At 38.8% G+C, this 17839-nt stretch overlaps 2 protein-coding genes across 2 annotated transcripts; both read left to right on the top strand.

The window, feature by feature from the left end:
- The first annotated feature begins 44 nt into the window (after window positions 1-44).
- Window positions 45-3945, top strand: LOC128261452 (heart- and neural crest derivatives-expressed protein 2). The gene is made up of 4 exons (XM_052995165.1): window positions 45-254; window positions 414-610; window positions 831-986; window positions 3825-3945. The coding sequence occupies exons 1-4, from the start codon at window positions 164-166 to the stop codon at window positions 3903-3905; spliced, it is 525 nt and encodes a 174-aa protein (XP_052851125.1). The 5' UTR covers window positions 45-163; the 3' UTR covers window positions 3906-3945.
- A 2118-nt stretch (window positions 3946-6063) lies between these two features.
- LOC128263469 (E3 ubiquitin-protein ligase Ufd4) lies at window positions 6064-16611 on the top strand. Its single transcript, XM_052998526.1, has 8 exons — window positions 6064-6215; window positions 7325-7358; window positions 7945-8084; window positions 8152-9871; window positions 10034-10265; window positions 10334-10552; window positions 10617-16203; window positions 16272-16611. The coding sequence occupies exons 3-8, from the start codon at window positions 7945-7947 to the stop codon at window positions 16552-16554; spliced, it is 8181 nt and encodes a 2726-aa protein (XP_052854486.1). The 5' UTR covers window positions 6064-6215; window positions 7325-7358; the 3' UTR covers window positions 16555-16611.
- The last annotated feature ends 1228 nt before the right edge of the window (window positions 16612-17839 follow it).

The raw sequence follows: 17839 nt of genomic DNA, 5'->3' as shown, positions 1-17839 counted from the left end.
AGATGCTGGCCTACAACGCTGGTTCATTCAACATCTGAAAAAGTTATTCAGTTACTTCCCAGCCAGCAAAGACGAGTTTTATATTTCGTACTAGCAGCAAAAATGCAGATCTTTAACCGCGAAACTTTGCATTCTAATTTACATAAGTTAAATTAAAAAAAATATGTTTAAAAATACCGTAGCCTTAGGGCGTGATTACTCAACCATGTACTATAACTCAGTATATAATGGATCTGCCATTTTCGACATAAAACGTAAACCCTCTTTGTTTTTACTTAGTGGCCGTAAACACAATTAATCAAATCAAAATCACAATAACTTTATTATTTTGTGATGTTTAAACGATTTTATATTGCTTTTCGGAAATCAAAATTGAGTTTAATTATACATATTGTTTTTGGAAATTGTTTCAGACTCTGAAAGTCAAGTTCAGCAACAGATATATAACACAAATCACATAGGTTATGTGCCAACATCGAGTACTCGGATTGTTAAGAAACGAAATACAGCTAATAAAAAGGAGAGAAGGCGAACACAAAGTATAAACAACGCATTCTCCTACCTTCGAGAAAAGATTCCAAATGTTCCTACAGATACTAAATTATCAAAGGTAATTCACCGCCGTAGACTGAATCAATAAAAGTTAATAATGCACCTACCCAAACATAAAAACTTAAGTGAAGATATTGCCCATTAATTGAAAATAAAAACTAAATATTTAAAAAAACAGTTTGTCAAATTTGTGAAAATTAATTAACAATACAAACATATTCAATTTGTATATATATTTCAACCAAAATTCTTGTGTGTATATTTGGTTTACTTAACAGATTAAAACATTGAAGTTGGCCATTTTGTACATAAACTACTTAGTTAATGTTCTTGATGGAGATCAGGACCCAAAAGGCGGATTTCGAGCAGAGCTTAAGCCGGTCAGCCGTAAGACTTGTAGCGAAAAGAAACACTGTTTAAAGTCAGAGATTCAAGTAAGAAAATGAAATTTTTTGCACGCAAATAAGTTTTTATTTTTTTTTATAACCTATTGGTCATACTGACAATTCTTAAATAATCAGATATTTATTAAAAATATAGTTTTAAGAAAAATGACTGTGTACTTTCCGACGCTTTTGCATTTTCGTTTAATGGAATTTAGTTCTGGAGATTGTCCGACGGCAAGTAACCTGCCTAAGTTTTTTTCTACTCAGAAAAATTAAAGCCATTTATTATATATTCATTTATTGGTTGCATTTTATGGTTCACAACTATCCCTAAGTTCTACAGTTTTAACATAGTCCAAGAATAACGTAGTTTCGATTGCTCTTTTTTTATACAGAAATAAAGATAAACATAGGTTTTCGGGTTATGGGGGCGTATCGTCTGTAATTTTTGAAGATAGTAATGACAATCATTTCTGTTTTTAATTTTAAAATTGTTCTTTTCATCGATTGTGTGTTTTTTTTTTTGTTAAGGTTTCTTTTCGGTTTTTTTATTTCCATGATACAGAAGATATTTCCTCTGCAGCGTCAGTACTTTGTTTTCAGCACTGGGGTAGATATCTCAATTGTTTGTTTATTAAAAGGAATAAAAGCACTTGACTTTATAAAAGTACATTTTTAGTTCTGAATTGGAAAAAAAAAAACAACCATCCGCAAGCATGGAGCGATTTCCCCTTGTAATCCGCAAGCGAAAACACGATTTTATTTTCTTAATGGAAATGCAGCGTATTATTCGGCTTCAAAAATTGATATTCGACAAGTAGGACCAGTTGTAAGTTGTACTTTATTATGCAATTTAGGAAGTGATAAACCGCAGACACATGCAGGCGTAATTGAGAATCCATGCTATCCAGCCGTCGCCATCACAAAACAAAAGTGGGGGTGATTGCTTGATACATTCATTTAATAGGGCAATCTGGTAATAGATATGAGTGTTAGAGGCAAGTGCCCAAGTGCTGTTTCAAAAAATATATAATCCATTAGGGGTTTGATTAATCAAGTGCTTTGTCTGAACTTTTGTCTGGGAATTACAAGTTGGATATTCGTGCAGCCTAACTCCGCCGGAGAAAATAAAGTGAAACATCGGAGGTTTTTATTATGTATAAGTTTTGTTGGCACTTTTAACATTAAAAGCCTAAATTAAGAGTTCTTAAATAACTTATAACACCTTTATATTATGTTTTTCTTTTACATTTTGAGCAAAACACTTATGTTCTCTTTTAACGTTTTTATTAGGCGCTAGGACTTGTAAAAATCAACTAAATTTTTTCCTTGCTCGAAAATCCAACTTTATAACGCTTTAACTGCTGTAACTTTGTCAATTTTACTCAGAAATATTCTGCATTAATATACAAATTTAAAAAAATAAAAAACAAAATTTAAAAATCTTCCCTGGCTTAAAGTAGGGTTTGCAGTCTAAAACCAAATTTAAGATTTTAATGTAGGCGGGAAAAAGGCTGTGATATTGGCAATTGTTTTGTATGAGCAATGAATATTTTCTTAAAAAATATTGCATACCAAATACACTTTCAAAACAATTGAAACTAGATGTAATTTACGAAACATTTTTTATGTAAGTTTTTGTGGATGTTGTTTTTATGCGCGCAAACACAATTAGATCTGAACTACATTTCTAAATAAAATATTGAAGTGTTTCTTCAGTGCTTCCGTGCACGTGTTACCTTCTTGTTTACTTCTTAATTGTCTATTTGTGGGTTCAAGTTGTAAACAAAAAAAGGAACTATGATCTACATAAACAGAACGATTGCGTTAGGTACGCACAAGTACGTTTAAACTAAAGTTACATATGTATACATTCATACATATTTATATTCTACAAAAAGCTATTAAACTTAAAGTTTTCACAATATCAAAATATTTTCTAAGATTAAATTCGTACGCTTACACTTGGGGCAAAATGGGCGTTAAATGGATTTGTGTAGAATTTGATTAATTTTTTAAAGAAATAATCGAATGTAAAATTACTATCGTCGCCTATACAACAACAAAAGCTGTTCTAATCAAAACCAATAAAGGATCAAATATGGCTTAAGGAAAAAACAAAAAATATGCATAAAGAAAATATTTTTAAGCAAGATGCGATATTTGTGTCGACTCCAGTGACCGACCGATTATCAATTAAAAATCACTAATCCATAATCTTTCTTATGGCAGCAAGGTAAATAGTCGTAACTTAAAAAAAAAAATTAAAAACAAAATTAGCCCTGACTATATGCGTATATCTGGAAAGTTAATAGGAATAATATACATTTTGAAGATTTATCGTAAACTCTGTAAATTAGTAATTAGAAAAGCTATATTTCGCTAATCTTAGCATAATATTTTTAAATTTAAGTTTAGAAACTTTAATACAATATATTTTTTGTAATATAACAAAGCAAAGGCTATTTAGCGTTGTTGAATGGCGCGCTTACCAATTCCTCCAAAACCACACTACACTTTTTTGGTCGAATTTGCCTTTAAACTTTTTAAAAAAGTTTCTTTAAGATAGCTTATAAACTGAGTTACAAGTTTGAGTTGAAACGGACGGACAGAAAAATGGAAATGGCTAGACTTGACTGTTGATACTTAACCATGATCAGAAACGTTTTCTTAACTGCGTTGCTAACTTATTTGTCAAAATTATAATACTCTCTACAAGTATACAAGAAAACTCGATTTACTTCACTTCGACTTTAAGTAGATAGTCTGTTTTCAGCGCTGTTTTTCTTAGCGATAATTATGATTAAAAGTTCGCAATTTTTTTTATATTTTTGTAAAATCAAATTTAAATATATGTATTATACAATGCTAATACTTATTTTTCAGAATATTCCCATGTCGACTAAGGGCCGTACTGGTTGGCCACAAGATGTTTGGGCATCGGAACTTATTCCAGAGCATAACTAGACTTCGGTACTTTACTTACCTACAATATAAATATATATATTAATTAAATTAAAAATAAATTTTAAAATCAATCATTTCACCAGAACCCATTTCTATTTTTTTAATATAAGCTACGATTATCCGACTAAAGGATTTTAATTAGGTAACAGTTTGCGTAATTGAACACATATGGGAGAGTGGGGCAAAACCAGCACCCTGAATGGTAATGCTCAAAAGGGTGGTAAAAAACTCAAATTTTCGTGTTTAAAGTTTTCAATTATCTATGATTCAAACCGGTTTCTGAGGTTCTAAAGTAACTTTATCAAAAATGTTGGGGCAAACCCCAACAGCATGCTCAAAATGGTTGTAGCTAAACCAAAACCTTAGAAATAAAACCGAAGCGTTAAGGTGCGTTTATTTAAATCAAATAAATAAATTAATATAATAAAGGTAAATAAACAAGTTGACGAATATAAAGGTAAATAATTGAATTGAACTTTAAAAGTGATATTCCAAATTGGGCGTATAAAGTGGCTATTCATTCGGAAAATTCTTTAAAGGTGCGAGCAAGTGAGTATTTCTGCATTTTTAAATTATTTTTTATATATATTCTTAAAAGATTACATTGTCTTTTCAACTCACCGCAAATTTTCCCTTTTTAATACACTGATGAAAGACTAACTAATGACTTTTTTCTTTTACGCATCTTTCGCCAAATTCTGCGCCCATTGCTTTAGGCCACGTTTGTCAGGATCCCGGCGATTATTATTTTATTATTATTTGATTTTATTTAAACACTCCATGAACTAGACGATACAGCAGCTTGCAGCGCCGACAATATTCGCGAATTAGAGAAATCGACACTAAATCGATCGAACTTATTTTCCCTTCGACTATTACATACTTGGAATGTTTAATCGGTATTCCTGCTGTCTAATTGGGCAGCTTAATACTGTGAATGTTATGATTAAGATCCTTGTTATTGCATTTGGTCCCAAGCTCAGTTATTTTACATAGTTTTTGGAAGGCGCCTAGCGATAAGTTTGGCGCCGCTATCTTTTTTTTTCGATTTCTACTCGATGTTTGGCATATCGCTATACACTATCGTTAGTAACAACCACCTCTAACAACAAAAAACAGCAAGTAAACAAAGGGGAAAAGATACAGATTTTAATATTGTAATTTTCCAGAAAATTCTCTTGTCGTTCTACTTAATAATATAGTTAATTATCAATTTGTTTAAGGCACTTTTAGCACGCTATATGTAGCGTATTGGATACATTTCGGCTAAATAAATTTTGTAAATTATGAAAATTATCATTTTATCATTTATTTTTTTAACACTTTGTTTTCATTTACAAATAAGAAATAATATCAGCTGTTTTCCTTTAGCCCAAGTCATATTCGAGTTTGTTATCGAAATTGCTAGATGTGCACGGCAATTATCCAATAACGATTCAAAATTTACGCAAGTGTACCTAGGGCTAATAAATAAACATATGAAAAGTTGAATAAAATAATATATAGATGAATATATAGTATAATATAAATAAATATATAAATGAAAAAATAATATAAGTTTGGTATTCCCGAACGTCTGAGTCTCTGAATTGCTGAAAATTAGTCAGCTGTTCGTCAGCTGTTTATCAGCTGTTCCATATTGCTGCTGAAAATTTTGTTGAATTCGCTATTTCCTACTAAAAATAAAGAAGGCAACACTGGATCCAACATGAAATTAATCACCATATATATGCAAATAAAGAAGTTTAGACGGTCTATTGCTTGTTAATAATTTTTCACAGATTCAGACGTTCCGGGAATCTAGATGAACTGCTAAGTGAGTACGCAAAACTTTGTCGAAGATTGACAATATTTCTGCTTTTAATGTTTAATAGCCGTCAAGAGAGTTAGATAATTAACTTTACTATTCTTCATATACGAATAAAATTACTTTAAAATGAGTTATATTAACAGTGGGCTACTGCGAATTTCCAAAAATTAACTATAAGAATTGCACAGCCATTTTTAAACCAGTTTAAAATGTTAAATTTTAATCGTTTGTGGATTTGAAAATTGGAGTTCCGCCGATTTTAGTGTAAACTGTCTTTTAGCTTGTGAGAATACCCTTATTTTTTTGCGATTATAATCTGACACGATAAATCGTAATATGTATCGTAATTTTTTCATCTCTATAATCAATTTTCGAGCTGCTGGACTGGATATTTGTGTGAATAAAAATAGTGTGGTGTATTGAGTAATTGTAGAAAAGCTTTTAAAAAGCAGCTTTAAAAAAGCAGGCATCAGCAAAATATTCAATATAATGCAAAAAAGGTAGATTGACTAAATTACACAGCACTTTGGTCATAGTTGGTGTTTTCATATGTGCATATGTATGTGTTTGAACAGACACGACACTAAAGTTAATAAATAATGGACAGTTACATTACGTACAAATGTCTTCGTGTTGGTACATATGTACATATATGTATTGTGAAATGTGTACATACTTTGGCGAAGACAATAGTTATTACAACTGCGTTTTTATGTAACTCCAAAGTGGGTTTTGGGAAAAAGGTCTTTAAATTATACATACACAACTGGAATTTCGTTGAGAGGCAAAGAGGAAAGTTTCATAGAACAATGCCTGTCTTCCTGCTTAATAACTTATTGAGTATTGTTAAGACGAAAATTAAACAGTTCACATATGTACATATTTGAGCTCTTCTTTACAAATAAAAAAAAATAAATTTTTCGTGTTATGGTGAAAAAAAATGTAATTACACATGTACTAACATACGTACATTTGAACGTATCAAAGTAGTTCTGTTTAAAAAAATGATCTGGAATCATTGGTTCTTATCTTGAATAAATAATCTGTAGTTTAACTTCACGACTTTTCAAAATTTCTTTCATCATGGAGAAATTTTTAGTGAGTTAAAATTAGTTTACAACGCAGTTTCCCTTCAACTATCTCTTTGTTTGTCGTGCCATGTGGGCATTTGGCAGTTCAGGCGACTTAAGCAGGAATGGTATGTTATCCAATTGGCATAGACAATTTTGCCAATAAATCTTAGTAAGAACAACAAATTGCATACATGCTTCCTATTAGAACTGTTAAGCTGAAGTTGTTTTAATTTTTAAAAACTTCAGTTTAATTGTTTTGTTCGTAATATAATATTCATTTGGCTATATTATATATTGATATATTGTTTTTCATGGTTATCCATTTGTTTGCCAACGGAAAAAATGCCTAGCAACCCAAAGTTATCTAGATATAATCATTATTTCGAAAAAAGAACAAAGGATTTCTTTTCTTCAATAACATACATATGTATGTATGTATGTATGTAGGTGTACGTATAAGAATATCAAATAATTATGAGATCTGTAACCTAAACTTTGCAATAATTTAACAAACATTTTTTCTTGTCTTTTATCAGATTTGGTTAAGCATAAATCAAATTTCGATTTGCGGTAAGTAACACATCTCTCTTTTAAATTTAAAATATAAAGCGATATTAGTAAACTAATACAAACTAGGGGAGCTGACTGTACAAATTCGTTTGTTGAAAATCACTTGGCAGTAGTTAAATTATACCAGCTGAAGAAATAGAGAACAAAATATGATTTATTTTATCAATTCAGCTGCTTTGGTTTTATCATACCTTTTGCATGTTGTAATGAGCATGACTAATATGAAAACCGATGCATCACTATGAAAACACGTTTGTGGGTTTGTAAATATTAGTTCAAACTGCAAGAGTTAGAAAACTTTGATTTGCTTATCTACTAGTCATTTCATTGCCATTAAAGACTTCGAAATGTATGTTAAATATATACTTCATAACAATTTAAAACAACATCTGATACTTTCACATATTTGTAAGTGTTATTGCTTACTAGTTTGTTATATAATTTTTGTGGTTTATTATTTTTAATTTATTTATTTTTTTCTAAATCCATTAGAAGCTCCACTGCGCGTCTGTTGCTTTATGTTTTAGTTGTCAAAATATTACATGTATACTAGTCAATATTCAAAATTTTGTTGTTTACATCACAGATGGGCGATGTCGATCCCGAAACGCTGCTGGAATGGTTGTCCATGGGACAAGGAGATGAGCGGGATATGCAACTGATTGCGCTGGAGCAGCTTTGTATGCTGCTCCTGATGTCTGATAATGTAGATCGTTGCTTCGAAAGGTATTTATAAATGACACTTGAAGTAAACTCCATTTCTAATCTCTTATTTATTTCTCCCGTACATAAGCTGTCCTCCTCGAACATTTTTACCGGCGCTGTGCAAGATATTCCTGGATGAGCTCGCACCTGAAAATGTACTCGAGGTTACTGCGCGAGCCATTACCTATTACCTGGATGTGTCGGCGGAGTGCACAAGGCGCATCGTTTCGATTGATGGAGCCATCAAAGCCATATGCAACCATCTTGTGGTTACGGATTTGTCATCGCGAACATCTCGCGATCTGGCCGAGCAATGTATCAAAGTGCTTGAGCTGATTTGCACCCGAGAAGCGGGCGCCGTCTTTGAGGGCGGTGGCCTCAACTGCGTCCTGTCCTTTATTAGGGACTGCGGATCGCAAGTTCACAAGGACACCCTACATTCGGCCATGTCCGTTGTTTCCAGGCTCTGCACCAAGGTGGAGCCTAACACGCCGTGCATTCAGAACTGCGTCGAGAGTCTGAGCACTCTGCTGCAACACGAGGATGCCATGGTATCCGATGGCGCTTTGAAGTGCTTTGCCTCCGTGGCAGACCGATTCACACGAAAGTGGGTGGACCCAGCCCCGCTGGCAGAGTACGGCTTGACCACTGAGTTGCTCAAGCGCCTCAAGAGTGTCGGTGGAAACGCACACTCTTCGCTGTCTGCGGCAGGAGCCCAGCCGACTAGCTCTAGCCAACCCGCTGCAGCCACAAACTCGGATGCAATCAATGAAAACGTAGCGGGCAATGCAACCATTTCCAGCAGCACCAAGGTCAAGGCATCCGATGTGGCCGCATCCCCACAGTCGATATCGACTACAATTTCCTTGCTGTCCACACTTTGCCGCGGATCTCCTTCCATCACCCATGACATTCTGCGATCCCAGTTGGCTGACGCCCTCGAAAGAGCCTTGCAGGGCGATGAGCGATGCGTGCTGGACTGCATGCGATTCGCAGATCTCTTGCTTTTACTTTTGTTCGAGGGGCGCCAGGCCTTGAACCGAGGAAGTAACAATCCCAGTCAGGGGCAATTGGCGCCACGACCCAGACGCAACAACACCAACACCGATCGCACGCATCGCCAGCTTATCGACTGCATACGTTCGAAGGACTCGGAGGCCCTTCGCGAGGCCATCGAATCTGGCGGCATAGATGTCAATTGTATGGACGATGTGGGTCAAACCCTTCTCAACTGGGCTTCAGCCTTTGGCACACTGGAAATGGTTGAATATTTGTGTGAGAAGGGAGCGGATGTCAACAAGGGCCAACGGAGTTCTTCCCTTCACTACGCCGCCTGCTTTGGTCGACCGGCCATTGCGAAAATCCTGCTTAAATTCGGAGCCTATCCGGACCTGCGCGATGAAGATGGAAAAACACCATTAGATAAAGCACGCGAAAGATTGGATGACGGACATCGGGAAGTGGCAGCCATTTTGCAGTCACCGGGAGAGTGGATGTCTCCCGATCACTCGCTCCTCAACAAGGACGGGAAAAAGTATACCCTAATGGAGCCCAGGGGTGATCCTGAAATGGCGCCCATTTACCTCAAGGTACTGCTGCCCATATTCTGTCGGACCTTCTTGGGCTCCATGTTGGGCAGTGTGCGGCGGGCCAGTTTGGCCCTGATAAAGAAGATTGTACAATATGCGTACCCAACGGTGCTCCAAAGTCTCAGTGAAACCAGTTTTAGCGAAGATGAGCCCTCAACATCGAGCCAAAATGGTGGAAACCTACTAATCGAAGTGGTCGCTAGTGTCCTAGACAACGAGGTAAAAATAAAATTCTATCATTTTAACTAAATTAAAATATTTTCAAAACAAGACTGAAATCTTAAAAGAACAGACTGACAAATTCCAATAAAAAATTTGTAAAAATAATTACATAATAATCGTAGCAGTAAAAGTTTTACTAACACTTTAAAATAATTTCAGGATGACGACGACGGGCACTTAATTGTTTTAAACATTATTGAGGAAATTATGTGTAAGACACAAGAGGAATTTCTCGACCACTTCGCAAGACTAGGAGTGTTTGCGAAGGTACAAAACCTGATGGACAATGATGCAGAGGAATTGTATGTGCAATTACCTGGGAACCCGGATGAATCAGCTGTAGTGCAAAGATCATCGACCAGTGTTGTAGTCTCCCCAAGATCAACTTCAGGTTTGTTTCCTACCTTAAAATGAATTAGCACAAGTACTTATTTATTACATTTTCGAATTTCAATTTAGATGATCCTATGGAGGACGCAAAGGAGATATTGCAAGGAAAGCCTTATCACTGGCGAGAGTGGAGCATTTGCAGGGGTCGAGATTGCTTGTACGTCTGGTCGGACTCGGTGGCTCTAGAGCTTTCCAACGGCTCTAACGGATGGTTCCGTTTCATAATCGATGGCAAGCTAGCAACGATGTACTCCAGTGGAAGCCCAGAAAACGGAAATGACAGTTCTGGTAAATTGCAAATGTTTAACTTTGTATTCGATGCACTTAGGTTTTCTATTGTATTTATTCTCAGAAAATCGAGGAGAGTTTCTTGAGAAGCTTATGCGGGCACGTTCCTGCGTGATTCCAGGAGTTGTGTCCCAGCCCATTTTGCCCACTGCAAGTGCTCTTCGATTGGTTGTTGGAAACTGGGTCCTGCAGTCGCATAAAACAAATCAACTTCAAATTCACAACACAGAAGGCCATCAGGTAACCGTGTTACAGGACGATTTGCCCGGCTTTATCTTTGAAAGTAACCGAGGAACGAAGCATACCTTCACGGCAGAAACTGTCTTGGGTCCCGATTTTGCCTCCGGTTGGTCAACGGCTAAAAAGAAGCGCAACAAGTCCAAGACCGAGGGTCAAAAGTCTCAAGTTCGAAACTTATCCCGCGAAATTTACAACAAGTACTTCAAGTCTGCCCAAACGATTCCTCGCGGAGCGGTGGCAATACTTACGGACATAGTGAAGCAAATTGAATTATCCTTTGAGGAACAGCACATGGCACCAAATGGAAACTGGGAGACAACACTCTCGGACGCCCTAATGAAGCTGTCTCAATTGATCCATGAAGATGGTGTCGTGAGCGCCTACGAAATGCACTCGTCGGGATTGGTACAAGCATTAGTGGCCGTTTTGTCGGTTAACCATTGGGAAAATAATTCACCTCGATGCAAGCGAAACAAAATGCAAAAACAACGAGTTTCTGTATTCAAGAAATGCATACTAGAGGATAACGTTGAATCCGCAACGAATAAGCCGAGAACTAAGAGCACTGCAAGTATTTTAATACAGAAACTTGTATCGGTTCTGGAAAGCACAGAGAAGCTACCAGTGTACTTGTATGACACTCCATGCACTGGTTACAGCTTGCAAATTCTGCAGAAACGACTTCGCTTCCGATTGGAGCGAGCAGAATGCGAGAGCACTTTATTCGACCGATCTGGTCGAACTCTAAAAATGGAACCTTTGGCAACAATTGGACAACTATCCAAGTATCTGCTGAAAATGGTGGCCAAGCAATGGTACGACCTCGACCGGTCCACATATTTTTATTTGAAAAAAATACGGGAACACAGGACCGGCACTGTGTTTACGCACTTATTCGACTTCGACGAAGAGGGTTTGTTGTTCTACATTGGCTCTAATGCAAAGACTTGCGACTGGGTCAACCCAGCGCAATATGGACTTGTGCAAGTGACAAGCTCGGAAGGGAAGACTTTGCCATATGGCAAACTGGAGGACATTCTGTCCCGCGACAGCATCTCACTCAATTGTCACACCAAGGACAACAAGAAGGCCTGGTTTGCCATCGACTTGGGGGTGTATATAATACCCACTGCGTACACGCTGCGTCATGCGCGCGGATATGGAAGGTCGGCATTGAGGAACTGGCTTCTCCAGGGATCAAAGGATGGCCTAAGTTGGACAACCCTCAGCTCACACGTGGATGACAAAAGCCTCGTGGAGCCCGGGAGCACAGCCACTTGGCCCATAACCTGTGCAGCTGACGACTCGCTTAGATATAGGCACATCAGAATCCAGCAAAATGGACGCAATGCGTCTGGCCAGACCCATTATTTGAGTTTGAGTGGATTCGAGATCTATGGTCGCGTCGTCGGAGTTGCCGATGACATTGGCAAGAGCGTCAAGGAGGCTGAGGCAAAAATTAGGCGCGAGAGGCGACAAATAAGAGCTCAGCTCAAGCATATGACAACCGGTGCTCGAGTAATTCGAGGCGTCGACTGGCGGTGGGAGGATCAGGATGGTTGTGCCGAGGGCACAATAACCGGAGAAATTCACAACGGCTGGATCGATGTGAAGTGGGACCACGGCGTACGCAACTCGTATCGCATGGGAGCCGAAGGGAAGTACGACTTAAAGATGGCCGATTGCGAATATCTTTCCGTTTTCGAAGGAAACCAGTCGATGGTTGCTGTGAATGCAGCTGCAAAAATAAACGATAAATCAAACACGCTCACCTCGCGCAAATCGAGTTCGACCCCATCCCTGCCCGAAGCCACTGAAAAGAATCAAAACGCTGAAGGTGCGTCCAATCAAACCGTTTCGGCTGATAACTTGGCCTGGAAACAGGCCGTGGAGACGATTGCAGAGAACGTGTTTGCTTCGGCAAAGACACAGATTATCTCAAATCAACTTGCTATGAACACGTCTTCCTCTCGGGAAGTTCGGACCAAGCACAAGGAGTCGGCCGTCAACCAAATGCATAAGGATAACATAAGTGGACCGTCGCCATTGAGTCGAGAGCTGGAGCACATATCGGACTTGTCGGCCATCAACAATTCCATGCCAGCAATTAACTCAAATATTGTTTCCGATCTAGCTACCATTTCGGAGAACCTATCCCTAGCTGAATTGTCCAAAGAAAACATATGCAGCGTCCTTTCGCCTTCATATAAGCCCGCTGAGGCTGTTGCTGCGAGTCAAAGCTCAAGCCTTCCTGATGTACAGAGTTCGTCTCCGCGAGAAAGTGATATAAAGAACATATCCAACATTGAAGAGAACAATAAGATGAATGCAAACAACACGGTGAATAAGATATCAAAGGACCTGCTTGTGAATCTCCGAACATCGAACATTGCAGGCTGTCAACCGGTCACACAACTTTCGACCGAAGCCCTCGAAATGATCGACAAAATGCGTGATGGCGTGGATATGATACGGAATAACTCCAACAACATTCTTTCCACAGACACTTTCCCAATACCCCAATGCACAAACATGGGAGTCGGAGTTAAAAAGACCGCCAAGGCTCAGGCGCTGATAAATCCCGAAAATGCGAACCAAAAACAAATCATAGTTGCAACAGAAGAATATCCCAGCAAGAGTTCAAAGAAACCCAGTGTAACGTTGAAACCAGCCCAGCAGCCAAATGCCGTGCTTTCAATCGTGGACATCAAAGATCCGCAAATTTCATCCGAAAGCGTTTCGGTGCCCAGCCAGATGAGTATAAGTGTTCCTAACCTGACAACAACTTCAGCATCTGAGGTTCCCTCAACCTCAGAGGTGGCTACCCACACGGGTCTGCTGGAGACATTTGCGGCAATTGCTCGTCGACGAACCTCGCAGGGCACCAACATACAGGATAATCAGATCATGAATGCGGAAGTGAATGTGAACGAGCACGGTGATCAGAACGCATCGGGCTCATTCCTCGGCCACTCGGTAACTAGTTTGGTTAAGCTGGCATTGTCCAGCAATTTCCACTCTGGACTGCTCAGCACCGCCCAAAGTTATCCGAGCTTATCGTCGAATAATAGTGAAAACATAGCCCCATCAAACCCGTCAAATACCTCGACGGGACAGCAATCGGCATCCACCATAAATCATACACTTACGATGAGTCTTACATCCACATCGAGCGACAGCGAACAAGTGTCACTGGAAGACTTTTTAGAGAGTTGCCGAGCTCCGGCTTTGCTGGGAGACTTGGACGATGAGGACGACATGGATGAGGACAACGACGAGGAGGAGAACGAAGACGAGTACGAAGAGGTGGGGAACACCCTGCTCCAAGTGATGGTTTCCCGGAACTTGCTCACCTTCATGGACGATGAGGGTTTGGAGAACAGGCTGGTGGGTGTGACCAAGCGCAAGTCCTGGGACGATGAGTTCGTCCTGAAGAGACAGTTCTCAGCGTTGATACCTGCATTCGACCCGCGACCGGGTCGCACGAATGTAAACCAGACTTCTGATTTGGAAATTTCCCCCATTGGCGTTGAGTTACCCAAGCCCCAACAGAGCGGACAGGAGACTATTGAACAGCCCATGCTGGGTCTAAAACTGCGTGGTCCGGGAATTGGCGGAATTCCCGAAGTTGAAATTGACCTTAACAACACAGACTGGACCATATTCAGAGCCGTGCAGGAATTGCTGCAGTGCAGTCAGCTGAACAAGCTGGACAAGTTCCGAAAGATATGGGAGCCCACATACACGATTGTGTACAGGGAGGTGCCGCCAGAAGTGCCGGAAAGCACTGGCGTGGACTCGGAGGAGTTTCCCCAAACACCGGATGTGTCGTCAAAGAGTGGCGCGTCAACTCTGTCCCCCAACTCGCCCATGCACATCGGATTTAACGTAGCCGATAATAACCTGTGCTCCGTGGACGATGTGCTTGAGCTGCTCACTCAAATCAATGGTCTCAATCAATCGGAAATCGATTCGGATGTCAAGGAACTTGGTGTTTCCGTGTTGTCCGAGGATCTCTTCATCAGCAAGAAAATAACCAACAAACTGCAGCAGCAAATCCAGGATCCACTAGTGCTATCCAGCAACGCGTTGCCCAATTGGTGCGAGAACCTCAACCAATCTTGCCCGTTCCTGTTCCCATTCGAGACCAGGCAGTTGTACTTCAACTGCACATCCTTTGGAGCCTCTCGCAGCATAGTATGCCTGCAGTCGCAGAGAGACGTGACTGTGGAAAGGCAGAGGATTCCCATCATGAGTCCGCGCCGGGATGATCACGAGTTCCGAATTGGTCGTCTTAAGCACGAACGCGTTAAGGTGCCTCGAAACGAGAATCTGCTTCAGTGGGCAATGCAGGTTATGAAGACGCACTGCAACAGAAAGTCCGTGTTGGAGGTGGAGTTTTTGGACGAGGAAGGAACTGGCTTGGGCCCTACTCTGGAGTTTTACGCCCTGGTGGCTGCCGAAATTCAACGCGCCGACCTGTGTATGTGGCTCTGTGACGACGATTTGGGCGAGGACATCGAAAACTCATCGGCGAATACGGAAGGCAATTCGAAGCCCGTTGGGTATTACGTAAATCGTAGGGAGCACGGAATTTTCCCAGCCCCTCTTCCGCAAAATACCGAAACATGCGAGAAAGTACTAAAATACTTCTGGTTTTTCGGTGTTTTTGTGGCAAAAGTATTGCAGGATATGCGTTTAGTGGACATACCATTATCAACATCATTTCTTCAATTGCTCTGCCACAACAAGGTGCTGTCACGTAATCTCCAAAAAGTTATTTCGGATAGACGAAATGGCGATCTCTCTGTCGTGTCGGAAGAATCGGACATAGTAGAAACCTGCACTAAGCTATTGCGCACTGATTGCAATAAGACCAATGCATTCGGGGGAATTCTTTCCTTAGAAAACTTAAAAGAAATAGATCCAACTCGTTATCAATTCCTACAAGAAATGCAAAACCTGTTAGTGCGAAAGCAGTCAATTGAATTTGACGACACCATAGACGCGGAGAAGAAAGAAGAACTAATCAACGAGCTTAAGCTGCACACACAAAACGGCTTAGAGGTATCCCTTGAAGACTTGGCCCTTACGTTCACGTATCTGCCAAGTTCCGCGGTCTATGGATACACCCAGGCCGAACTGCTCCCGAATGGGTCGTCAGTGAATGTCACCATCAACAATCTGGAAGCATATTGTGAACTGCTTATGAACTTCATCCTGCAGGACGGAATCGCTCAACAAATGAAGGCTTTCAGTGATGGGTTCAACGAAGTGTTCCCCCTCAAAAAGTTGGCAGCCTTTACGCCCTCAGAGGCCCGAATGATGATTTGTGGCGAGCAGTTCCCCCATTGGAGCCGAGAAGACATTATTTCATATACTGAACCAAAACTTGGTTACAACAAAGACAGGTAAGTTGATTACAAAAAGCTTAAGTCTTAGGTTTTGATATATTTAACTAAACACTACATTCTTACAGTCCTGGGTTCCAACGCTTTGTAAACGTTTTACTAAGCATGTCGGGCGACGAGAGGAAAGCCTTCCTCCAATTCACAACTGGTTGCAGTAGCCTGCCTCCGGGAGGACTTGCAAACTTACATCCCCGACTAACAGTTGTTCGAAAGGTAGATGCTGGCGTCGGAAGCTATCCATCCGTGAACACGTGCGTTCACTACTTAAAGCTTCCGGACTATCCAACTGAGGAGATCATGAAGGAGCGCTTGTTAACAGCAACTAAAGAAAAGGGGTTTCATTTAAATTAAAAAATTTATTGTACTCGATATTCAAGTTAATAAAATTTGAACCTTTTGTTATTTAAAGCGTACTTGTTGTGTAACGTAATAAGCGATACTGTAAATATTTAAACTGTTCAAACCCAATCTCTATATATAAGTTTAGATTTATTGCATAGGTTACTTACACCTAAAGTCCCGGCCTATTGTTTCAAATTTAATTTAACCATTAAAATGGTAGCCACTGAAAACCATATTTTTATTTTAAATACCTGTTTTTAGAACTAGGATCAGATTGGATCTAAATCAGGTTTAGGAGTGCCAAATCATATATATTTAACCAAATCTCACCCATCTCGAAAAAAATAAATATAATTTATTTACGAAAAGCCCTTGCAAGAATAATGACGCGATCGAAATTAACAAAAATGATCTCCACTGTCCCAAATTTACTTTAAATGTTTCTAAATCGTTTTTTGTTTTCCTTTTCAAGAAGCGAGTTTATTCGGAATTTTAGATTACGGGGTTAACGCTCAGTCAGCTGGGTTTGCTTACAAACAAATCGTAATCTCAGAGAAGTATGAATATTTACATAAATCTAATCCACCTAAATATCTAACCGTGAATTCTTAAAACAATTGAGAACATAATGTTTTAATATACTCCTACACTGACTATTTTTGTTCAACCATTTTTCACATGCGATCGGACTTAAACAGCCTATTCGGAAAAGGATTCTCCATTTCTTTAAGAGGTCTGTTTTAACCTATCAAGAGATTTTTTTAAATCTTATTGAAACGTTCTTTTATAACACTTTTGAAAGGTTAATAATCGTCGCTAACCTCCCAAAAATAAAAAAAAAAGTTTTCGTAAATGGATCTTTAGCACAAATTACAACCTGAAGCAATTAACGAAAAAAAATTTCAACCATAGGTAAAGAAATTTAAATTAGCAGTTTCAAATAAAGATAAGTAATATTTTCGATAACGTTTGCGAAATGTTGGTAAAAAAAATTCAAATAAAACAAAAATTCATAAATTAAAATAAATAGTACAAAAAAAGCAAATTTCCGAAATAATTGAGTTCTAAAAAGATGTTTTTTCGAAAATTTAATTACCATTGTTTTTTGGATGCAAAAAACATGGAAAGACTTTTTTGACAAACTATATTTAATTATAAAAATATTATATAATTGAAATATAGGTAAATTCTCTAGTTGACTTCCAAATAATATTCACAATGATGCTTTTTTTTGCTAATTCAAATTATAAATTTGTAAAAAAAAAATATTCATATTAATGTGTAGTAGTTTGTT

This window comes from Drosophila gunungcola, unplaced genomic scaffold (genome assembly GCF_025200985.1).
Source record: "Drosophila gunungcola strain Sukarami unplaced genomic scaffold, Dgunungcola_SK_2 000001F, whole genome shotgun sequence".
Lineage (NCBI taxonomy): Eukaryota > Metazoa > Arthropoda > Insecta > Diptera > Drosophilidae > Drosophila > Drosophila gunungcola.
Note: the sequence above shows the minus strand (reverse complement) of the source record. Positions and strands in the feature narration are given on the sequence as shown.

What these genes read in the sequence shown, in the direction of transcription:
- LOC128261452 (XM_052995165.1), top strand. Translation starts at nt 164, where the DNA reads ATGTTTAAAAATACCGTAGCCTTAGGGCGTGATTACTCAACCATGTAC. An exon ending in CAGATACTAAATTATCAAAG is followed by an intron (nt 611 to 830) that starts GTAATTCACCGC and finishes TTTACTTAACAG; the next exon opens with ATTAAAACATTGAAGTTGGC. An exon ending in GTTTAAAGTCAGAGATTCAA is followed by an intron (nt 987 to 3,824) that starts GTAAGAAAATGA and finishes CTTATTTTTCAG; the next exon opens with AATATTCCCATGTCGACTAA.
- LOC128263469 (XM_052998526.1), top strand. Translation starts at nt 7,945, where the DNA reads ATGGGCGATGTCGATCCCGAAACGCTGCTGGAATGGTTGTCCATGGGA. An exon ending in CTAGTGTCCTAGACAACGAG is followed by an intron (nt 9,872 to 10,033) that starts GTAAAAATAAAA and finishes AAATAATTTCAG; the next exon opens with GATGACGACGACGGGCACTT. An exon ending in CTTGGTTACAACAAAGACAG is followed by an intron (nt 16,204 to 16,271) that starts GTAAGTTGATTA and finishes ACATTCTTACAG; the next exon opens with TCCTGGGTTCCAACGCTTTG.